The sequence below is a fragment of the Perca flavescens genome, chromosome 17 (assembly GCF_004354835.1).
Source record: "Perca flavescens isolate YP-PL-M2 chromosome 17, PFLA_1.0, whole genome shotgun sequence".
Taxonomy (NCBI): Eukaryota; Metazoa; Chordata; class Actinopteri; order Perciformes; family Percidae; genus Perca; species Perca flavescens.
Window position 1 is genome coordinate 32,417,113 of NC_041347.1, and position 24,660 is coordinate 32,441,772.

Sequence of the window (24,660 nt, forward strand, 5' to 3'; positions counted from 1 at the left end):
CTCTCTCTCTCTCTCTCTCTCTCTCTCTCTCTCTCTCTCTCTCTCTCTCTCTCTCTCTCTCTCTCTCTCTCTCTCTCTCTCTCTCTCTCTGTCTCTCTCTCTCTCTCTCTCTCTCTCTCTCTCTCTCTTTTCTCTCTCTCTCGTTTTCTTTCCCAGTGCTGCTACACCCCTTTAAAGGTTCCTGGTTCAGTTGCGTCTGGGTTACAGCCTCTGAGCTTGTGATCCGTGCAGCTTTCCCACTGTGAGTCTGAATCAGGATGGACAGGGACGCCTCCGTCTCCAACGCGATGTCCAAGATGCAGATGGCGAAGGACATGAAGGAAGAGGACAAGCTGTTCAGGTACAACGGCGTGCTGTACCCGCGCCTCATGTGCCCCGAGGAAAACCTCCAGGCTCTGCCGAACATGGAGGCCAGAGAGGACGACGTCATGCTCGTGGCTTACCCCAAATGTGGTGAGAGATTGAGATGTGATTACGTTTATTAAATATGTTCAGGCAGAGTTACAACCTGTCCTTTGTTTAAATGATTAATAAAGTTTTTTAAAAGGGTCTCACAGGAACGTGTAACCTCAGACTTCCCCTTCACCGGTCAATTTTAATGTTAATGACTGTGGTGAAAGTTCCTTTAGCTTTAAGCAGAAGTGGAAGAAGTACTCAGATCTTTTATTAAATAAAAGAAGAGTAGCCTGATTACTACACTGCATTTAAAATGTTATTAAAATAAAAGGAACAAAAGTATCAGCAGAATCTAAATAAACTTAAAGTGCCGAAAGTAAAAGTTCTCATTGTGCAGATTAATATATATTATATTATTATGTTATAATTATTGCTGGTGAATTATTTTTTCATTGATCCTTTAATGTTGCAGCTGTTAAAGGTGGAGGTCATTTTAAATACTATGGATAGATAAATGTGGTTACATTCATAAAAGATGTTCAGAACTTCACACAGAGAGCTAAAACGCTCATTTAGGACACTGAAGATTTTAAAGGGTATACAGGGTATTGTTGTGAAAGTGTTTTTAGCTTTTTAGCAGAAGGGGAAGAAGTACTCAGACCTTTTATTAAATAAAAGAAAGTAATACTACAATGTAGAAATCATAGAAAGGAAAATGTTGTTTTTCTATTGTAGAAAGACTTTGTTTCATGTAAAATTCCTGCATTCAAAATGTTATTGAAATAAAAGTAAAAGCGCAGCAGGCCTGTAACAATTACTTACTTATAAGTGTCTTATCAGAGTTCTTTTTAAACATTATACCCAAGTAACACTAAAACAAGTACTTCAGTAATTTTTTCTCACCGTACATTTCTGATCTTTTTAGGCTCTGATCTTTTGTCCCATCTCAAACTAACAGGTCAACTGTCATTTTGAAATGAATCGAGATTTACGCGACTGACTTTAAGCCCATATCTGATGTTGTACTGACCCTAGCTGAGTATTTTAACTGCCTGAACCCAACTACTTCTGTTTCGCCATCTTTACTTGCGCTGCGGTGCTCGAAACCTGCACTAATGTGGCGAGGAGGATGTATTGCTATTTAATGTCTTTTCTGTTAAGAACACAAAGCGCTCCCAGTGCGGGTTCAGAGGAAAGGCGTGACATTCCTGCTGTCAGCGTGGTGCGTTTGAGGAATGTGGCATGTTGTTCTTTTTTTTTGGGGGGGGGTTTTGGATTCACCTTTGAAATGATTTTTTGCACACCAGCTGGCTCGTGGAGCAACGGCAAGTAAGGCAAACCAGTTAATCGTCTATGGAGGAATGTTAGACTACACACACACACACACAAACACACACACACACACACACACACACACACACACACACACATGTCCTTCGTCTCCATTCACTGGGGCCCCAGTTTGGACCGGAGCCCTGACCTCCATCTGTCTGGCCCTGTGGAGCCTCTTTTTTTTTTAAATGGCTGAACTCTTTTTAATGTTCCAGGCGGTTAAATCAGTTCGCTGCAGATAATGGCTTCCTGACGGCTCAGTGATTCATGGAGGGAGATAGAGGACGATTAACCCGAGCTCCACCTCCACACTCTTGTACTAACGAGCTGCTTCCCTTTACAGGCCTCTAATATTCTTTCACTGCTTTCTCCAAGTGTGTGTTATAGGCATATATATGCCTATATATATATATGGTCTTATATAGGCATATATATGCTCATATATAGGCCTATATATGCCCATATATAGTCCTATATATTTATATATGCCCATATATAGGCCTATATATATATGTTCTTATATAGGCATATATGCCCATATATAGGCCTATATATAGCCATATATGCTCATATATATGCCTATATATGGGCATATATAGGCCTATATATATATATATGGTCTTATATAGGCATATATGCCCATATATAGGCCTATATATAGGCATATATGCCCATATATAGGCATATATAGGCCTATATATATATATATATAGGCATCATTTATCATTGGATTCTGTTTATTTTTAAATGTGTTTATTCTAATTGTCCTGCATACCGTAAACAGCATTTAATACCATATTGCTCTACATACTCACTTAGACATCTTCAATGTCCAACATTTTTTATGGTACCAAGGTTATTTTCTGTAGCTGGTAGGAGAGCATTTCAATATAAAGCTCCTTTTGACTGGAATAATCTTCCTCTTTCTCTGAGGTCTATTTCTACATTTGGTCTATTCAAATCCTCACTTTTTTCTTTTCTTAAAACTACGTGTTCTTGTAATTAGGTACACCAAGTATATTAAATATAAATGGTTTATGTATTTGTTTTTTTTTTATACTTATATGTGAGATGTGATGTTATCGGATATGTTACATTTTGTCATAAGGCATATTGATATATGATGCATTAGTTGTTTAATGCATTTGGCTGATTATTTTGTCAATATACTTTAATATGTGTGCTATGTTAATTGTGGGGTCAAGGGCAGGTGAGCGAGTTATTGTTTTGTATATGTTTGTATCTGTGTCTTGTTTGTATATGTACTGTATGATTAACTTTTGTGTTTGTATATATGTGCAGGACCACCTTGAAAATGAGATGCTACATCTCAAGGGATTATCCTGAAATAAATTCAATTCAATTCACAAGTTACAATATGTCCTAATTGTGTGTGTGTGTGTGTGTGTGTGTGTGTGTGTGTGTGTGTGTGTGTGTGTGTGTGTGTGTGTGTGTGTGTGTGTGTGTAGGTTTTAACTGGATGGTCGGGGTGATGAGGAAGGTTATTGCAGAGGCCACAGGCGTGAAAACAGAATCCAAGATGCCGCCATTGATCGAATTTTTGGGACCGGATGCCCTAAAGGTACTCATTGGATGTGTGTGTGTGTGTGTGTGTGTGTGTGTGTGTGTGTGTGTGTGTGTGTGTGTGTGTGTGTCAGGGGTGGAATATAACTAAGTACATTAACTCCAGTACTGTACTTAAGTACAAATGTTGAGGTATTTGTACTTTACTTGAGTCTTTTTCTTTCCATGTCACTTTCTACTTCTACATCTGACAGCTTTAGTTTCTTTACAAATTAGTCTTTTACACACAACACGTATGAAGAATTTATAAAAATCTGATACTAATTTAGGAAACGCTGCTGTGGGTTAACACATAAGTCGTCAGAAACGTCATCCAACTTCCGAGTCCTATTTCCTGAATGCTCGAGTTTGAGTTTGAGGCAGACAGTGGTTACAGACACACACAGTTAAAGTCTGGCTCTGTTTGCGTGAATGGACGATTTCTGCTGAGTCACAGACATCGGATGTTACCTAACACACAGCTGTAAACTAGAGATAGAAGCTTGTTCTGCAGGCCCAGGCAGCTTTTCAAGATTTCCTTTCATTGTCATTCAGCAAAACACAGAACTGTTGTGGTTGTTGTTACTATTTCTGTATGTTTCCTGTTGTGTTTATTGTATTCTGTGGTCTGTGTATATATTGTTGTGTTCCCTATTCTGTTTCCTGTTTAATTGTTGATAGTCTGTTTTCTGTCTTGGTCTTGTCTTGTCTAGTTTTACTTCCTGTGTTTTCCCGCCTGTCTGATTGTCCTGCCGCGCCCTGATGTGTCTCACCTGTCCCTTGTTTGTTCATTACCTCATGTATTTAGCCTCTGTCTTCCCTTTGTCTCTTGTCAGATCGTTCTGCATCTTTGTCTGGTTAGTTTGTGAGTGTCAACTCTTGTCTGTTTCTGTTTGTTCCTGTTTTTTTTTTTTTTTAACTCCCTTTCTTGTTTGGATGCCTTTTGCCTTCCTTTTTTTTTGGAATTGTTTGTTTCCTGCCGCAACTCCCAGGTCTCCCTCGGTTCTTTAATCAATAACTCCTCGACTTCAACCTTCTCCTGTCTGCCTGCTTCTCCCTGCATTTGGGTCCTTTAATTCCCTGAACTGCAACAGAGAACTAAAGCGTGAATTACATTCGGAGCATGGCTCCTTTTATAAACACCCTTCTTTGTGTTCAAAAAATAGTATGACATTCTGGTAAACACTTATTAGTTGTCAATTATTATTTTTCAACCAATTTGCGTTCACTAAACCCACCAGACTCCATGTAAATGAACCATAATTTAAGCATTGGAAAAAACACTTCCATGAAATAAAACTATGAAAAGCCATTTTGGGTCGTCTTTCCACTTTTCCAACCATCACAACTCTAGTTTTGGTTGAAATAAACACATAGTTTACTGATTTACATGTGAAAAAATGTTAGCTCTATACACGGTTAAAGGGTTGTTTTTTTAAATGGAGTCTGGTGGATTTAGCGCTAGCAACCTCAGAGCTATTTCTGGTTAAACAGGTAACCCCCCCTAATAATCAAAACTGGCAAGTACAACCCTCCCAAAAACCTAGTATGATTTCCTTTACATAAATAAAGACATTAGCGCCATAACTTGATGCAGAAAACGCACAAATTGTTGCAGAAAAGTTCACTAGGATGCAGAAAAATGAAGTGTTTGCTGGTATGGAAACCTCACCGTCAAGGATAAAAATGCGCTTCTGTGGGTAGCAAGATAGTTGGTGTGAAGTTCAGTAGCCTTACAGACATTTTTAACAAACAAATTTTAAAATAAGCCATGTCTATTTGCAAGGACTCCACTCACCCTCTGTACAGAGAGTACTTGCTATTACCTTCTGGCTTACGTTTTAGCACTCCCTTAGCTCTTAAACTGAGATACAAAAACTCTTATTATTTATTCATCATTCCATTCAGGCACTCAATTTAGCTAAGAGGAGGTGATAGCTTTTGTTTATCTTAATTACCCCTGTATTTCTTTTTAAATTTATTATTATTATTGATTATTACTTTTATTATGTCCCCAAAATAATTTCTGCTATTGCTGTTTATTGCTGTATGTATTACTGTTTTTAGTAAGTTAATCGTTGTGTGGTTGTGGTGTATATTTCCATGTCATGTCTTCCTGCTGCACACAAATTGCCCTTCTGGGACAAAGAATAAACTGAACTGAACTGAACTGATGTGCTCAAAAGTGGAGATCTCATCCCCCTCCACTCCCCACCCCCAATTTTGAACCCATAGCTACGCCCTTAACTCTCAGTGTGGTCATTCAACATTGCAAGCCATTGTTATAAGCTCTAATTACTTCTGTGGAAGAAAATCAAACAGAAACCAATCCTCCTTTAATAAAAGCTGACGGTTAGGGTGTCTGTCTGTTGGCACTCTGTCTCAACAACATTTCTGCCTACAAGATGGTAATCAGAGACAGACGTGTAATCAGAAAACACATTCTTACATCCACTTTATAAAGGACTCAAACAAAAATGCAGATGTTCTTTATCAGGAACACATGGTTTGGTGTTTTGTTTTTTTAATGTTTAAATAATGTTGAAACCTTGAGAAATAACAGACATAATATCATAAAATCATAATAGAGTTATCTCAAGACACCTTACAGATAGAGTAGGTCTAGACCACACTCTATAAATTCCAAAGCCCCAACGATTACAGTAATTACCCCAAGAGCAAGCATTATCAGTGGGCTGTTGTGACAGTGGCGAGGAAAAACTCCCTTTTAGGAAGAAACCTCGGCAGACCCAGACTCTTGGTAGGCGGTGTCTGACGGGGCCGGTTGGGGGGGTGATGAACAGTGGCAAATAATAGTCACATTAGAGATATTGGAGCAGTGACTTTGAGGTAGTCCTGGAAGTTCATGTCATAGCAGGGCACATCGTGTCGTACTGAGTAGTGCAGTCTCCTATACCAGATCCTGACTACTCTGTGCGTATGAACATCACAGCAGGGTGTTACGGGATGTAACGTGGCGATGCAGAGCACGGGTGGAGGCTGCAGACGCAGCAGGACTAGGGTTTCAATGTATTCATGCAAGTCAATCTGATCCAGTGGCTTCCATTTCTCTTGAAATACACACCTCCCCTGCAAGTTGGTCATGTCCACTATGATCCTATCTGTTGGTTGGGATATGAAGAGATGAAATGGTGATTGAATATCATCGACTAGTGTGGCAGAAAATCTTGTGGGGCTTGGAGTCATTTTGATGACAGTCAGTCAGTCTGTGTGGTGATGTTGACCATTTTTGTTACCATCTTTAGCTGTCCATGTTGAGGATGATTGCTGCCCATTGTTTTCAGCTAATGTAGAGACTACACCAGACTGGTCCCCTGAATCCTCTTCATCATAGGAAAATTCACAATCCGGATCGTCAATAGCATTGTTCTCGGTCTCTGAAAGATCCTCTGACTCTGAAACCTCTTCCTCTACATCACTATTACCATCACAAATCTAGTGCTAAAACTTCTTCAGTTGCAAACCTTTTGGAGCTCATTTTGTAGTGTGCGTGTCAAAGAGATGACATTACAACAGAGAAGAGGACAAGCGCGAGAAAGCTCCTCCTCCTTTACACACACACACACACACACACACATACACCTGGTTCTAAATGGGTGTTGAAAGTCTCCGGGTCAAAATGACGCGCAACATCATCTTTGTATACAAACTCTGAACAGACATTACACTACACATCAGTGTGTCCAGATTTTATGAACAAGTTCATGACCCTAAATGAGGAAATGTGATACAATTTCATGAAGAAAAAGATAGGTTACCTAGTATTTTGGTCAACACAAAAACGCAAATGGGTCAAATTGACCCTCAACATAATACGAGGGTTAATCTACTGGTAGCGTGTATGGGTCAAACAACACAAGACTTTGACTCAGGAGACCGGTGTTCATGTCCCGTTCTTGTAACCCCAAACCACGATCTTCTTCCTAAACCTGACTGTACCGTTTTTGTGCCGCATGTCAGTTAAACGTACGTCCCGACCAAGAGCGTCTAAACAGTATCACCAGGAGTCCTGACCAAGTCTAATATGGGAGAGGGCCTATGTCCCCACAGCCCTATGTTCCCACATTTCTAAGATTGTTTTCCCAAATTAGGCACTATGTTCCCACATTTCCTTTTTCATATATTTTATGAGATTGTATCCCCCTAACCCTAACCCTAAAAAAATGTGCGAGGATAGGGCTTAAATTGAAGGGAAATGTAGGAACACAAGACCTCATTTTGAAAATGTTTTAAATGAGTTTTAAAAGTGTTGAATGTAGGACACTCTTATTGGGAGGGGATAAGCTATTCCAGAGTTTACCTCTGGAATTTATTATTGATAATACGTTTTGTCCAGCTGCTTGACTGGCAGTTCAAGGCAGCCGTCAGACCGGATTAACTTGTCTCGTTGTTGTATGTTTGTGTGAGGAAGTGGGCCAGGGTTTGAGTTTCAAAACTGATATTGCTGTTGCGCTCAACAGGTTTGTCTTGTCTAGTATTTTGTAAAGTATTTTAGTTAGAGAGGTTTATCCTTTTGTTTTCCTGTAGCTGGAGTAGTAGTCTTCCTTTTGAGGATCTCCTTGAGGATCTCCCTTTGGTATATTCCTTTGTTGAAAATGATAATTTCCACATCACCCATTAAATATAAATACCCCTTCAAAATACCTTTTTACCTCTGGCTTATGTTTATGTCCTGATACCCCTAGCATTTCGGGACATAGCACAGCATATAAACGTATATTGTAATACATAAAGATGATCTCCCCCTTCAGGTTCTGGATGAGACGCCCTCTCCGAGGTTACTGGGGACTCACATGCACCCTGACAACATCCCCAAATCCTTCGGTGCAAAGAAAACCAAAGTAAGTGTCACAACGTCTACACCGTGAAAGAAAGCAGACAGTATTATTATCACAAACACCTGGTCGGTGACTCGTCATAGCTGTGGGCGTGGCTTGGGGCGGAGTCACTGTGGGGGAAAACAATACTTTCCCCCTGACCGGATAACATAGCGTGAACCCATGGCTACTCAAAAGAACTTTTGGCGCTTGACAGAGCAAGATACATTAAAGGTCACATGACATGGTGCTCTGGTCTCTTTAATATAGACCTTAGTGGTCCCCTAATACTGTATCTGAAGTCTCTTTTATATAGACCTTAGTGGTCCCCTAATACTGTATCTGAAGTCGCTTTTATATAGACCTTAGTGGTCCCCTAATACTGTATCTGAAGTCTCTTTCATATAGACCTTAGTGGTCTCCTAATACTGTATCTGAAGTCTCTTTCATATAGACCTTAGTGGTCCCCTAATACTGTATCTGAAGTCTCTTTTATATAGACCTTAGTGGTCCCCTAATACTGTATCTGAAGTCTCTTTTATATAGACCTTAGTGGTCCCCTAATACTGTATCTGAAGTCTCTTTCATATAGACCTTAGTGGTCCCCTAATACTGTATCTGAAGTCTCTTTTATATAGACCTTAGTGGTCCCCTAATACTGTATCTGAAGTCTCTTTTATATAGACCTTAGTGGTCCCCTAATACTGTATCTGAAGTCTCTTTTATATAGACCTTAGTGGTCCCCTAATACTGTATCTGAAGTCTCTTTCATATAGACCTTAGTGGTCCCCTAATACTGTATCTGAAGTCTCTTTTATATAGACCTTAGTGGTCCCCTAATACTGTATCTGAAGTCTCTTTTATATAGACCTTAGTGGTCCCCTAATACTGTATCTGAAGTCTCTTTCATATAGACCTTAGTGGTCCCCTAATACTGTATCTGAAGTCTCTTTTATATAGACCTTAGTGGTCCCCTAATACTGTATCTGAAGTCTCTTTTATATAGACCTTTGTGGTCCCCTAATACTGTATCTGAAGTCTCTTTTATATAGACCTTAGTGGTCCCCTAATACTGTATCTGAAGTCTCTTTTATATAGACCTTAGTGGTCCCCTAATACTGTATCTGAAGTCTCTTTTATATAGACCTTAGTGGTCCCCTAATACTGTATCTGAAGTCTCTTTCATATAGACCTTAGTGGTCCCCTAATACTGTATCTGAAGTCTCTTTTATATAGACCTTAGTGGTCCCCTAATACTGTATCTGAAGTCTCTTTTATATAGACCTTAGTGGTCCCCTAATACTGTATCTGAAGTCTCTTTCATATAGACCTTAGTGGTCCCCTAATACTGTATCTGAAGTCTCTTTTATATAGACCTTAGTGGTCCCCTAATACTGTATCTGAAGTCTCTTTTATATAGACCTTAGTGGTCCCCTAATACTGTATCTGAAGTCTCTTTTATATAGACCTTAGTGGTCCCCTAATACTGTATCTGAAGTCTCTTTTATATAGACCTTAGTGGTCCCCTAATACTGTATCTGAAGTCTCTTTTATATAGACCTTAGTGGTCCCCTAATACTGTATCTGAAGTCGCTTTCCCGAAATTCAGCCTTGGTGCATGAAAAACTGTCTTTTGTGATTTTCTTCTTTCCATATTCTTTTCTGTCTCTCTCTTTTTTTTCATGCGTGGTACAGATGCTGGTGATCTTCAGGAACCCTAAAGACACTATGGTCTCCTTCTATCATTTCACCAACAGCAACCCGGTCCTCCCAACCATGCAGTCCTGGGAATCCTTCTACTCTACCTTCATGAGTGGAGACGGTGAGAAAACACACGCAACAAAATGTTATCACAACATCACTTAAAAGGACAATTTCCGGTGCAAAATGAACCTAGGGGTTAATAACATATGTATACCGAGTCGATCGTTCTCTGGGATTTGTTTTCATGCCAATCGAATGCGTCTAGAATAGAATATAGAATATATTTCATTGTCCAAGAGGGGAAATTTGTCTTGGACATAGTGCTACAATCTGTTGCGTCACAAAATAAGTAACATGTAACATAAAAGCATTCTCAAATTAACAGAAAATACAAATACAACTAGAAAATGCATTTCCTGCAGAAAATGCGTGGGAATGCTGAACAGCTGAATTGCTAAAGCTAAACTGGATGAATAGCTTAAATCCATAAGAAGAAGCTGAAGTAGTGAGAATAGTTGAAAAAGTGGAAATCGGTTTAATAAGTATGAATTTCATTAAAAAGTTAAACGTTTATGCTAAACTGAACTGTTTGCTTTAAAGGTTGAATAATGACAAAATATGTAGAACATTGTGAGGTCTGAGTAGATTTTCTAACTGATAATTACTCATATATGCAGAAATATGAAACAAATTAATACTGTAATACTGTTAAAGATGAAAGTTGAAAAGGCTGAAAGAAGAAATATTTTTATTATTATCAGATATATACACTGCATAGAATGAAAAAGCATCAATCTAGCTGAGCTATTAGGTGAAAAGAATGGGGCTGAACAAGAAGAAAGAGAGGAAAGAGAGAAGGAGAGAAAGAGAGAAGAAAGGAGAGCAGGAGAGAAGAGACCAGAAGAGAGAAGAGAGACGAGAGAAAGAGAATAAAGAGAGAAGGAGAGAGAGAGGAAAGAGATGAGAGGAAAAGAAAGAGCAACTTTGACTAAAATTGACTAAAAAGGCTGAAAGTCATTTCCATTGCGTAGAACAAACAAGCATGACCCTAAAGAGCTGAGAGGTGGATATATTGCCTGAAAAGAAACAGGCTATATACATGGATGAAATCACAAATGACCCTGGAGGGAGAGACAGAAGGAGGAAGGGAGAGAGGGAGTGAGAGAGAGGAAGGGAGGGAGAGAGAGAGACAGAGAAGGAGTGATGGAAGGAGAGAGAGATTGAGAAGGACGGAGGGAGGGAGAGAGAGACAGAGGGGGGGAGAGAAGGAGGGAGGAAGACTAAAGGAAGGAGGGGAACAGAGGAGGGAGGAAGACAGAGAAAAGAGAAAGAAGGAGGGAGGGAGGCATAGAGAAAGAGAGGGAGTCAGGAGGGAGGGAGACAGACAGATAAGGAGACAGACAGACAGACAGACAGACAGACAGACAGACAGACAGAAGTGGAACGCAAATGACATAGCCTGATGATCATAGTTAGTCTAGTTAGTTGACTCCTACAGCAAGCCTGGAGTAATCAGTAGACTGTCTGTGAAAGGGTTGTCATGGTTACTAAGGGCCTGGGCCATGTTTATAAACATCTCTTTGATCTGATAACGATCGCACCTGGTCTTAATATGTCTCCTGTAGTACACACCAGCACTTCAGACACTGAGAGCAAGCTCTCAAACAAAGCCTCGGACTGGCAAAACTATAACTGCTATCAGTCAAATGACGTGATCCTGAGCACCACAAGGCCTTTGTGAACGTATCGGTATAAAATTTATATGGATAAACATAAAAATGTGGGCATATCAGCGATTTAAAAAAGTGGTTCGCTGTGCGTTTCGCTGGGAAATGCAAAGAAAGTTATACAGGAGAGTGAATGGAGGGAGTTGTGTTACTCTTGTCGTTTGGAAGCTCAACCAGCCAAAAGTAAAAGGCAAATCACAACACTGAGCAGATTTTCTGAAACTACACAAAAATACCTACGTTTTGATGTATGAATTGTGTATGACAAGTAGATATTGAGGGCGTGAGAGCAGTTTTTAGAGAAGGGACAAAGATACATTTTTTGAAGCTTCACCCTCTGAGCGATGACATCATCACTCTAACCAGCCACACACACACTCTGTTTAATCGATAAAAAATCCTGAAAAGATCACTAAACGTAAACAGCTTTTTTTCAAAAACTGTAAAAGATATCAAACTGAAAGGTAGTAGCCGGATAGCTGAATATGTTGTGAACATTTTAAAGTTTGTTTGGCATCTGTAGGTGAAAGTATGAAGGAGTTGAAAATTTTGGGAGCGGAAGAAGATTTTAAGGAGTTGAAGCCTGCTTCAATGTTAAAAAAAAGTGTTAAAAAGCTTAAAATTTTAAAAAGTATAAATAGTAGAAAAAAAGTTGAAGAAGTCCCATCATTAGCTGACAGAGCTGGAGATTTGAAAAGTCGAATGGTTTAAATAGGTGAAAGTATGCAGAAGTTAGAGAGAGACAAAAAACGTACGGAAGAGGGAATAATAAAAAGCAGAAAAATAAAGAACAGGATAACAATAGGTGGAATGCTGTACAACAGCATTCCCCCAATAAGAAGAAGAAGAAGAAGTATATAAAGAACCGAATAACAATAGTTGGAATGCTGTTGAACAGCATTCCCACTAATAATAAAAAGAAGAAGTATATAAAGAACCGAATAACAATAGTTGGAATGCTGTTGAACAGCATTCCCGCTAATAATAAGAAGAAGAAGTATATAAAGAACCGAATAACAATAGTTGGAATGCTGTTGAACAGCATTCCCACTAATAAGATAAAATCAACATGAGAGTGAGATCAGCACAGCATCCTAAGACACAAAAGAAGGACACACATGACAGCACAGACAACACAACATCCTAAGAATTAACTGTCCTAATTAAAGTGCTGGTGTATTTACATGTTGGACTAGGAAACAGTTGGTACTATTGAGTTCATCAGTTAATTTCTATAAAAAACTCTATTTTGATAGAGACCGCAACCGGTGATTAGCTGCAATTTTCGCAGAGGGTTCGATTCGACTTTCATGACTGTTTTCCAAGATACCGCCCGCATGTAAACATGAACGCTACTGTCTTTATAATCTATCTTTTTAATAAACTGTCTGTACACTTCCAAAGTTCTCAGTGCTTCGGTTTACACGTAGGGACCCTCATTATGCTACTTGTTGAAGTGTGGTGCTATTTTGAGCCTTGTTAGTGGTATAAAATAGCGATTTAACCTCTGCACCAAAAGCTAGTGTTAGCAGCTAATCACCGGTTTGTGCTAGCTTGTCTATAGCTACAGACACATTCGATTAGCATGAAAACATGTCCCAGAGAACGATCAACTTGGTACACATATGTTATTAACCCCTAGGTTGATTTTGTGCCGGAATTGTCCTTTAAACAAAGCATTTTTACAACGGGTTTTTATGATATTGTATAGAAAACTCATGCACAACAATTCTTAGGATATCCTACAAAACTATGGCGACTATCAGCCAGTCACATGACAGTTGAGTTAAGCCGTCTCTACAGTTAAATTTAGCCCTCATGTGAGTCCTTTCTGTGGGGTTGTGGTCCCACAGGCCGACAAGTCTGGATTGGCTGCTTACCGATGATTTATAGCCCTTCTGGCCCTCTGAGCTTCCCTTTTCCCTTTCTTTGTGTTTGCGTTAAACTCCAGATGGATGTTGAAAGATCGATCACAGAATTTTATGAATCAATATTGAATCATTCAAATGAAGATTGATTTAAATCGGAAAATATTTGGTTTTTTTCAAACCCAGCCCTAAAAATGACCATATTTAGATATGTAACCAGTATCACAATGGAATATAGTTATTTAAACTCTGTTTAAGCAACAGTTATAGATGTCAGTTTGGTTTAAAAGTTTATCTTTAGCCCAGTTTTAATTAAAACTGTGTGTGTGTGTGTGTATGTGTGTGTGTGTCTCTGTGTGTGTGTGTGTGTGTGTGTGTGTGTGTGTGTGTGTGTGTGTGTTTGTGTGTGTAGTTCCCTGGGGGTCCTACTTTGATCATGCTTTGGCCTGGGAGAAGAGGATGGACGACCCCAACGTCATGATTGTCACCTATGAAGAGCTCAAACAGGTATACATCACACACTCATTATTCCAGTTAATTTCTATGAAAAATTATTCTGTAGAGCACATGTCAATTTGGCAGATTTGCTGACTTTGAGACTGAGAAATTCCTGCACAACCAACGAGTTTGCATATTCAGGCCTCCTTCTGAAAATGAGGAAATTTACCCGAAAATGTAATCAGAATGAAATTGTCCTGATGACTAAGGAACTTTTTGCTTTTTTGATGCTTTTTTGCTGATGCTTTTAGGACTTTATGTATGTGAAAAACACTATATAAGACATGCAATTATACAGCCAAATATATTAAAACTCATGTCACTAAAGTGTAAATGTCTGGCCCCTGATGTTATTCTCATTTTCTAGTGTGGCCCTTTGTGAAATTGAGTTTGACACCCAGGCTGTAGAGAGTTGAGTTCCCACATTTCTAAGATTTTTCTTAAAATTAGGCCCTATGTTCCCACAGCTCTATGTTCCCTCAGCCCTATGGTCCCACAGCCCTATGTTCCCACAGCTCTATGTTCCCTCAGCCCTATGGTCCCACAGCCCAGTATATTCCCACAGCCCTATGGTCCCACAGCCCAGTATATTCCCACAGCCCTATGGTCCCACAGCCCAGTATATTCCCACAGCCCTATGGTCCCACAGCCCTATGGTCCCACAGCCCTATGGTCCCACAGCCCTATGTTCCCACAGCTCTATGTTCCCTCAGCCCTATGGTCCCACAATCCAGTATATTCCCACAGCCCTATGGTCCCACAGCCCAATGTTCCCACATTTCTAAGATTTTTCTTAAAATTAGGCCCTATGTTCCCACAGCCCTATGTTCCCATAAAAGGAACTTTTTTTCCTGATTTCCTTCAATTTAAGCCCCTTCAATTTAAGCCCTATCCTCCCACAACATTTTTAGGGTTAGAGTTAGGGTTAGGGGTTAGGGTTAGGGGGATAACATCTGATGCAAACTTATGAAAAAGGAAATGTGGGAATATAGGGCCTAATTTTGGAAAACAAATCTTAGAAATGTGGAAATTTTGGGAACATAGGGCATAATTTTGAAAAAAATCTTAGAAATGTGGGAACATAGGGCTGTGGGAACAATAGGCATGCTCCCAGAGAGACAACCAGTCCCAGTGAATATTGAGTAGAAGTCTGCGTCTGTAATGGCTCTGATTCTGCTTCCTGTGCTGCAGGATCTGAGCGAGGGTGTGCGTAAGATCTCCACCTTCTTCGGCTTCAGCCTGACGGAGGCTCAGGTGCAGCAGATCGCAGAGCGGAGCACCTTTACCGCCATGAAGCAGAACAACTCCCTCGGTACTATGGGAAACGTCATCTTCAGAAAAGGTGCTTTCAATCCTTCATATTTTTACAGGCTATGTTTTTTTTTTTGTGGTGTCTGTTAGCGCTGTGAGTAAACGGTTACTACGGCTAAGCAAAGAAAGTAAAGAGCGATGACTACAGTTGATCAAACTTCAGAAAAACACATGCAATTACCGCTTATCGCTACGGGAACCGCCAATCAGAACGAACAGACTTTCGAGATTGTAACTATAAAGTACAGAGCTGGAGGCATGGTTAGCTTAGCCTAGCTTAGCATAAAAACTGACAGCAGTGGTCTTTTCAAATGTTTTAAATGCATCTACCAACATTTCTCAAACTCAATAAGTCACACATTGTATCTCATATTGTTTAACCAGTTAGCAAACAGAAAGAGAGAAAGACAGATAACATATCAACATATAAAATCTCTTTATCCTGGCAAGCTACCTGAAGTGCTGGAACTATATATCTTAAAACATGAGATTTATATCAATCTTCTGTGGTGCAGATACAGAATGAAACAAACATTTTTTCAATCATTTTGAGGCTTTAAGAAGAAATTCAAGAAACAATCAGTTCAGTTCCGTTCAGTCACTTTATTATCCCAGATGGGAAAATTGATCTCATCTTGAGTCAGAAATGCAAGGTAAAAAAACCCCCACTACAACCAATTTAATTTTAATACAATGTTATTCATAGTGTCAAATCACAACAGGAGTTATCTCGGGACACTCTACAGATAGATTCACTCTATAATATACAAAGACCCAACAATTCCCCCCAAGAGCAAGCATTTGGTGCGACAATGGTGTGGAAAAACATCCTTTAAACAGGCAGAAACCTCGGACAGACCCGAGCTCTTGGTGGGCGGCCATCTGCCGATGCCAGTTGGGACACAGAGACACTAATACAAATATACAGATATACAGAAATACAGAGACACTGATACAGATATACAGATATACAGAAATACAGAGACACTGATACAGATATACTGATATACAGAAATAGAGAAACACTGATACAGAAATACAGAAATAAAGAGACACAGATACAGAAATACAGACACAGATACAGATATACTGATATGGAGACATAACATGATTACAGCAGTTGGTATGATGAACAGTGGCAATTATAGTACCAATAAAGACAATAGAACTATGACTAGAAATAATAGTAGTAGCAGTGTAGGGCATAGCAGGGCGTAGAGCAGGACCAAGGCAGCAGCTGCAACCACGATCCAGGTGCCACCACAATCCAAGGAAATCTGCGAGTCTAGAAAACATAAGGAATAATATAAGCTCCCCGGAGCTAAGTTATTAACAAGCATTACCAGGACACAAATGCACTCAGATGGAAAGAGAGAAGAGAGAGGACAAACAATAATACAAAGACATAAATAACTAAAACGTCTCCTTGTAATCAGAGGTTTCAACTGCGTGATATTTTTTGTCTCCGAGCAGGCGAGGTCGGGGACTGGAGGAACCACTTCACACCAGAACAGAGCCGAGAGATGGACGAAGCCTTCAACAAACACCTGGCAGGAACCAGGCTGGGAAACAAACTCAACTACCAGCTGCACTGTCAGTAGTAGTTCCCCTCTGTAAAATCCTTTGACTCTAATGCCAGGATCAGACTACACAAATTAAGCCCAATTTTGACCCGACAGACAGACGCTTCAGCACCAAGACAGAAAATGTCAAGCATGGCCGAATTTTTTTTTTTTCTGCCTAGTGTGACATGTTCTACCACGTGTTCCTTGACATTGACCAATAGGAAGATGGCGCACATATGTAAACATGGTGAAAAAGGAGAGATGCTGTCTGGTGCAGGAAAGATACACACAGTGCCCGTATAGGCGTTGTTTTCGCGGCACGGACTGCCCCGCTTCCCAGCATGGCATCTGTTGCTCTTCACTTTGACCAATGACAAAAAATTAAACACTGTCCCCGCCTCCTACAACCACGATGGCTGCACCTGATTGGACGAACGCTACACGTGGGGTTCCCAGATTTTAAAACGGACCATAATGGCTCTTATTTTATGAAAATCGCTCACCGAAACGTTAATCTGAAAACATTTTAAACGAGAAATAGGCCATGCAGTGGCTATTTCAGACTGACAACGGTCAGTTTAAAAGATTGCTCCACCTAAGCATCAACCTATGAACTTGCGCGTGATCTTCATGACAGCATGCAAAAATCGGTCTGGGGGGCCAGTCGGTGTCATACTTGTGTTGCCACTCTTCTGTCCAAGACACAGCAACATTTTTGGCAATATGTCTGTCTAGTTTGAGATAGTGACTGTTGTGAATGACAACAAAATCGTGTAGTCTGATCCTGGCATAACCCCTATTTTCCAGCGGGAAGGTCTGCACTGCGTTCCAGATGCGCCACGACCCCGACGAGCAATCGTGGCCATTCAAGTCAATGCATGATATTCCACCAATCGTGCTATGTCGCGTCCCAGAAGCGTCAACTTTTCCTGCAACGTTCTAAAACAGTTTTCCTCTTGTCGCATATCTTTTGGTCTCCACTGGGCATTATGATTTCCAAGAACTTACAATACAAAAAAACAATTGTCTTAATGTCAGCATCTAAAGGTGCCATAGGTAGGATTGTGAAGATCCAGGACTTAGCCAAAAAATGTCAACATCGACAACTTCTCAGTCCATCCCCCCCTTTCTGCTAAAGCCCAAAACGGTCCCCTAAGCCCCTCCCCCCCACAAGGGAGAAACCTATCTGCAGCTTGTGGCTATGAAATGCGTGTGCGTGATCAGTGATTGACATGCAGTTAGACACCACCCACCCCCTGGCCCTGATTGGTGCATCTGAACAGGGAGCTGTGGATTTTTGCAAATTGCACTCCAGGCTGTAGGTGGTGCCAGAGGAGCCAGATTCTTTTTTAAATGACCTGCTTCATGTAGTTCTACTGGAACATAGGGTCAGTTTCAGCAAATATGACAGAAAGTTAGTTTTATAAGTCTTACCTACTGCACCTTTAACTGGGGAAGTTTCATGCTGATATCTGTTAGTTAAAACTCCTTTATTCACCTTTTAGTGTCTCCCCTGCAGCTACCTGAACTCGTGTTCATGGAAACTCTTACAACACTGTGATGAGAATACGGGCAGGGTTCAGCGTTTAAGGTTTCTACTTGCTCAAAGTCATTTTTTTCTGCCCCATAAACAGAAAGCTAAATGCTGCTTGCTCAACAGCTCTATTACCGTGCGTGGTGGCGGACGGTGATGCATCGCGCATCACTCAGCTTGTTTGCCAACTGCCAATAAAAACTAACGAAGAAAAATATAAATCTTCTTCTTCGTCGTTAACTTGTCATCAGGGGGCTGGCGGGCTGTTGTCATGCATGTTGTATGTTTCATTGGTGTCGCGAGCTTACTGCCTAACCGGCTTAAGTTATGGATATAACAAAGTTTTTTATAGTACGGAACAGGAACACTAGTAACCATAGTAACAGACCTCACCGGCCGGAGAGTGATTCAGAAGCAGCGTCAGACCACAAGTGGTGCAGGTTTGGGAATCCGCTTTTGTAACACTTTATATATGTCAATGGTTGTAACACTTGAGTTTAAGTGACTGCAGGGCTCTCAAGTGTCACGAATTGAGCGTGACAGTCACTCATTTCGGTCTTTTGTCACGCAATCCCGCCACACATTGTATTTCTCACGTGGAAAAACTATTTATAATAAATTGAATATGCCGCAGCACCCAAAATGTCTCTGGCGCGCCGCTCTCACTATGGAACCGGCAGGAATCAAGCGCGTCTCCCCTGGAGTTGTTAGTCGACTCAAGCCTGCCACTTTTCAGCCAATCAAAAAAAAGAAAGGGGCTACACAATAGCTGATAAGATTTAACGCAACAACCAATGAAAAAAAGCAAACAGCAGCGTACAGACACTTCCCTAAATATTCGCTCATTCAGAGACCAGAGACCCAAACGGGGCTCTGAGTCTGTCAGGAGGTCTGAGATCTACTGTATCAGCAGAGCAATCACGTAATGCACAGTAGATTATGGTGCAGGTAGATTATTTTGTGAAATATATTGACTATTATAACTTTATTTTTCTCAAAATATCACGACTCCTCCAAAACTCAGATAACACAGATATATTTTTAATGTGCACAAAGTTTTGGACATGAGCAGAAATCTTGCTCAAACAAATCTGAAATATTACAGTCCAGGGCTTTATTAATTCATTCAAATGAATTAATTTATCATTGACGTGAATAATTGTCATATGCACATTCAAGGAGGTTACTTCCTCAACAAAAGATGCAAAAGAAAAGGGAAGAGTAAATGATGCCTCTAGGCTTCATGTGTGCTTACTCAGATAGAATTAGAAAAGCTGATCTACAGGAGAATAAATAGATGAAAGCAATACAGAATGCCTGAGAGCCTTACTTCCATATATTCCATTATGTTTTTATATTTGGATTATAATCTATGTTTACCTTTTACATAAAGATTTCCAGCATCAATTTATTCAGAAAAAGGTATAAATAGGTGCATACAAATTCACCAGAATGCAGAAAATGAAGAGTTTAATGCTCAAAATGTTCTGGGGGAGGACCCCCATACCCCCCCACACACCATAAGTCACCATGCAGAAATTGAATAAATACTTTGTATTTGGTTGAATTGTCAGTGCCATGTGTCAAATCTTCTGTTGTGTAAATCTGAGCAATTATTAATAATAACAAAAACACTAATAATAATATTATGAAACACTCCTATTCCTTTGCATCCTTATGCATTCTATTATCTCAAACAGCCTGAAAAATAGTGCATTTAGCTGACGTAATTGGGAAAGAAATCTCCACCGGGGGAGCATGCCCCCGGACCTCCCTAGGTTTGGGCTAAGCCCTGAATGTTTATATCGTCTGGCTCCGCCCCTGGGCAAGAGGAGGGTTATGTTTAGGCAAGAAGAGTGGGATTGGTTATGGTTAGGGTAAGGATCTCAGGGCGAGCCAATCAGGGATGAGTCTTCCCCTACCATCCTGCAAAAAAAAAAAAATTGAAGTCTGGCTACTCCGCTTGTCATTGGTCGGCTGTCAGAAAAGTTGATATTTTTACAACTTCAAAAAACCACTCTGAGCTGCAGAAAAAAAGTTGCGATGCCGTTTAAAGAAGTGCTCAGGACTTTTTTGAAAACACGGTTTACTCCTCAGGATTATTATGTAAAACAGTCGCTGGCAGCTTCTAGAAAAGAGAACATGGCCTTATTGTTCAACCCTGATGGGCAATTGCATTACATGAACAATCACTGTTTGTGCTGTACGTATATTAAAAACAGTGCATCACTGTACATGATGAAAAATAAAACTCATTTCCACATCGCAGTTTGACTCCGTCTTTAATCTCCTATCAATCAGAGCCCAGACCCAAAGTATGTTTTTTTCTTCATATTTTAATAATGACAAGTTACACACTTTAATGCACATTCTTCATGTGGTTTATGCTGCTTATGGTGTCTGTCCATGTATGAGGATCACGTGTCTATTCATATTGGACCTCTGGCTGAATCTTCTCCAACAAACACAGCAGCCAAACGGTTTCTCTGTTGTGTGAACTCTTGTGTGCCTCATCAGGCTGGACCGTTTGCTAAAACTTGTCCTACAAACACAACAACGAAATGGCTTCTCTCCCCTGTGAACTTTCATGTGCTCTTGCATAACGCTCTTGATACTAAATCTTTTCTGACAAACTTTGCACCCGAAGGGTTTCTCTCCTGTGTGGACTCTCACGTGCAAATGCAGATTGCTGTTGTTGCTAAATCTTTTCTGACAAACACCACAGACAAAAGGTTTCTCTCCTGTGTGGACTCTCATGTGCGTCTGCAGATGGCTCTTGTAGCTAAATCTTTTCTCACAAACACTGCAACCCAACGGTTTCTCTCGCGTGATAGGTGGTGATGATGATAGATGACTGTGTGGGTCTGCTACTGATCCTCCACAGTCCTCTCCGTCAGCTTGTCTTTCCATCTGTTGAGGCTCGGCCTCTCTGCTCTCGTCAGCTTGGCTCGGACGGAGCTGTGACGACGGAGGTTTCTCTGCGTCATCTTCGGTCTCGGAGACATCGGCCTCTTCCGGCGCTGGGATCTTCTGGTCCCGACTGGAGCTCGGCTCAGGGGGAACATCTGCACGGAACACTGAAACACACACAACAAGAAATATTTTTCTCATGGAAATAAACTGGATAGAAAGGTTTCCCGTGGCCATTTGATTGGTACACAACAAAATGGTGATTGCCTGATGCAGGAGGGACAGTTAAACCCAGCAGCAGTGGGTCAGAGGACCACTAACATTAGACCCAGCCAGATGTCCAGCTCCTTCTCTCTAACTGTTAGTTGGCTAATGTTAGCTTGCTAACTCCGCCTTAATGTTACCCCCTCGCCACACTGAAAACGAGCCAAAAGAAAGCTGTCACTCGCGGCGATAGCAACGTGCTCTGTGTGGTTAAAGCATGAAGTTAATTTGACTCATTTAGCGGCTAGCTCTCTGCCTCGTAACGTTACTACTCCACTGCTCGTTTGTCAGTTATACACATCCAGATGTTCCCAATAAATTGTAGTTGATCACCAGGTATGTTTTTATTAATGTAGATTGAATAATCCATGTAGGAGAAACAAAAGGAAATCTTTCTTACGTGAGTGACAGCTTAGTGACAGTTGATTGACAGTTGAGTGGACCTTGAACAAATGAATGATTGAATCTCTGCCCCTCTATAGTCTTTTACTGTAAGATGTCAACAAGATTCTACAAGACATTTTCACCTGGCTATATCCAATGTTTAGATATGTTGTGGTATTTATGCAAAGTAGCGCATACATTATTATGCAACGTTTGCTCATGTTACCAAAACATTTCAAAAAAAAAAAAAACTTAGTAAATTTCATGGTGATATCTAAAGGCAGACTGATCCCAATAAGTGCCGCATGTATGACTTTTCGTAAGCCATTTTAACACGCCAAAATGGCATAAGAATTGGCATGTCATACATACTGTAAGCCACTTATTGAGATCCGTCTGTAACCCGTCCGCTGTATACCGTGTAGACGTACACGCGGATAGCTCAAAATGCGTACAGATAACACGCCACTTGGCTATAGAAAGTGGCGTGTATGTTTAAATGCAAAGTCATGATGTCGCGTTGTCCAAAGGTTAAAAATGTTAGCCTATTCACATGCAGACTGATCTCATGAAGTGGCGTATGTATGACACGCCAATTCATATGCCATGATTTGTGTGTTATAAAGACGCATACTCGCTATTTTGCGTGTTTATCACCGCTGTTTGGCCTCCGTTGACTTACGTTACCTTGCGATTGCGTGTGAATTGTATGAAAGGCCGAAAATAAAACTCAACCCCGTTCTTCTTTTCGTAATCCAAACCGCACGCCACGTGGCTTTAGAAAGACCTTGCAGACTGCAGTCAGCTGTACACAACGTAGACATACAGCAGCTGAAAATGTGTACAGATAACACGCTATTAGCTTAAAGTGATGGTTCGGAGTAATTTCACTCTACGCTGCTTTGCACCTTGACCTCGAGCCAAACAACCCCCAATAAGCTTTTTCCCCCTTGTTATAACGTTGGTCGAGTTAGCCTTATTAGCTGGTTAGCTTAGTGCAGGCGCTAATGGACCCACGTTTGTATCTCGTAAATAACCCCACTAACAATGCCTGGATTGATACCAAACATCTACACTAGTACAAATATTTTATGTATTTATAAAACGAGGCATTAGAAAGTTTGTAACTACACCAGAAGTATATTTAAATAACACTTGCCTGATAGATACTCCTCACGGCTGCAATCGCGCGAGATCACGCGAGATCACGCACAGAGCACAACATATATTGCCGGAAGAGACCAAGCAGGAAACAGCAGAATAGATCAAGAAAATGGCAGAGTCAGAGGGTAGCATCGAACACGACAATGACAATTTCGAAGGTCGACCGTACCTAATTGAGCCTGAAAACACAGACGAGGAGCTACAAGTAATATGATCTTGCCTGATCTCGTGCGATAGCACTCATTTGTAAAAAAAAAAAAAAAACACAAATGAGTGCATGACTAAAAGCAGATTAAGTCTTAGAAAATGTCCATTAACTTATGTTCAATAACTCCTTTAGGTCCCTGCTTAAAACATACTTTTATCGGAAAGCCTATCCTGATTTTACTTAAGCTTAAACATCCTTTTAACTATCTTTTATTTCTTTAAAAAAAATATTTTACTATTCCTGCACACATACAGGTTTTTTTAGGCTACACTTCATAGTCTTTATAAAAAATATGTTGTTTTTTTTTTATGACTGATCTGTTTTGTGAAGCACTTTGTAACATGGGTTTTGAAAACTGACCGAATGCTACATTGATAAATAAACAGTGGAAATGTTCAGACCTGTCTCGGAGGAGTCCGGCGCCTCGCCATCCGTCCCCGGTTGAAGATGTGAGTCTGAATTCCTCCTTGGGTCTGCGTCTGATCCTCCACCGTCTGCTGTCACCAAGTCTCAGCATTTCGGCTTTTGAAATCGAGCTAAACACAATAACAGAAGCCTCAATCAGTCTTTTACAGTATGGTCTTTTACAAACAATAACTGATGCTGTTGCTAGGTTACAACCCTGCCATTCTATTGCATTCTATTATGCAATGTAACTAAGTAGGCCACATTTACTCAAACTCTACTTATAAACTATAGGTACAATTTTTTGGAGGGTACCTGTACTTCACTAGCCTGACGTGGTCCTACTCAGATTCTAGTCAGAATGGGAGTCTGAAACCGCTCCATTGGGCTTTGATTATGGGGCGTGTTCCAACCGAACCAGGAAAGAGAATTTCTCTGCATTCATTGGATAGACCTACAACCAATCAGAGCAACGGATAGACCTACAACCAATCAGAGCAACAGAACTTAACTGTCAACAGAACTCGTCTCCACAGAGCAGCTTAACTCGGAAAAAATATGAACGGTAGTGAACGGAGAGAGAAGAAAGGAAGAAAGAAAGAAAGGAACACATACACCTGCAGCTTAAGAGTTTCAAAAGAGGGAGAGTTTTTTGGATAACAAGTTTACTCACCCACAGCCAAAATCAGCCACCACTGTTGCAGAATCATGGTCACTCTGAGCAGGACGCGGCCAAGCAGGGAGGGAGTCTTCATCAGTTTTGGGAATGTGAGTGAGTTTCCCACATTTCCCAGTATCACTCCCACTGCCACACACCTGCATGTACAACATATGCTGCGTGCCTGCTATACAATGGGCTGTGGGAATACAGGACATGTATCAACATAATCATCTCTCACTGTTACGGAATATCACCTCATTTTATTATTACAAGATATATGGTAGCCCAATTATAAGAGTGAAATAAAAAGAAAACCTTACAGTTTTTT

General features: G+C 40.5%; 2 protein-coding genes across 2 annotated transcripts; one reads left to right on the top strand and one right to left on the bottom strand.

The window, feature by feature from the left end:
• The first annotated feature begins 159 nt into the window (after nucleotides 1-159).
• Nucleotides 160-17,900, top strand: sult6b1 (sulfotransferase family, cytosolic, 6b, member 1). The gene is made up of 7 exons (XM_028603799.1): nucleotides 160-453; nucleotides 3,198-3,310; nucleotides 8,064-8,153; nucleotides 9,825-9,951; nucleotides 13,841-13,935; nucleotides 15,118-15,268; nucleotides 16,711-17,900. Exons 1-7 carry the CDS (start codon nucleotides 258-260, stop codon nucleotides 16,836-16,838), a joined length of 900 nt encoding a protein of 299 aa, XP_028459600.1. The 5' UTR covers nucleotides 160-257; the 3' UTR covers nucleotides 16,839-17,900.
• A 2,795-nt stretch (nucleotides 17,901-20,695) lies between these two features.
• Nucleotides 20,696-24,426, bottom strand: LOC114571788 (gastrula zinc finger protein XlCGF7.1-like). The gene is made up of 3 exons (XM_028602981.1): nucleotides 24,345-24,426; nucleotides 23,668-23,775; nucleotides 20,696-21,413 (listed from the first exon to the last, which is right to left on the bottom strand). The coding sequence occupies exons 1-3, from the start codon at nucleotides 24,424-24,426 to the stop codon at nucleotides 20,728-20,730; spliced, it is 876 nt and encodes a 291-aa protein (XP_028458782.1). The 3' UTR covers nucleotides 20,696-20,727.
• Between the last annotated feature and the right edge of the window lie 234 nt (nucleotides 24,427-24,660).

What these genes read in the sequence shown, in the direction of transcription:
- LOC114571788 (XM_028602981.1), bottom strand. Translation starts at nt 24,426, where the DNA reads ATGAAGACTCCCTCCCTGCTTGGCCGCGTCCTGCTCAGAGTGACCATG. An exon ending in GTGGCTGATTTTGGCTGTGG is followed by an intron (nt 23,776 to 24,344) that starts GTGAGTAAACTT and finishes CGAAATGCTGAG; the next exon opens with ACTTGGTGACAGCAGACGGT. An exon ending in GCCGGACTCCTCCGAGACAG is followed by an intron (nt 21,414 to 23,667) that starts GTCTGAACATTT and finishes TGTGTGTTTCAG; the next exon opens with TGTTCCGTGCAGATGTTCCC.
- sult6b1 (XM_028603799.1), top strand. Translation starts at nt 258, where the DNA reads ATGGACAGGGACGCCTCCGTCTCCAACGCGATGTCCAAGATGCAGATG. An exon ending in CGTGGCTTACCCCAAATGTG is followed by an intron (nt 454 to 3,197) that starts GTGAGAGATTGA and finishes GTGTGTGTGTAG; the next exon opens with GTTTTAACTGGATGGTCGGG. An exon ending in TCGGTGCAAAGAAAACCAAA is followed by an intron (nt 8,154 to 9,824) that starts GTAAGTGTCACA and finishes TGCGTGGTACAG; the next exon opens with ATGCTGGTGATCTTCAGGAA.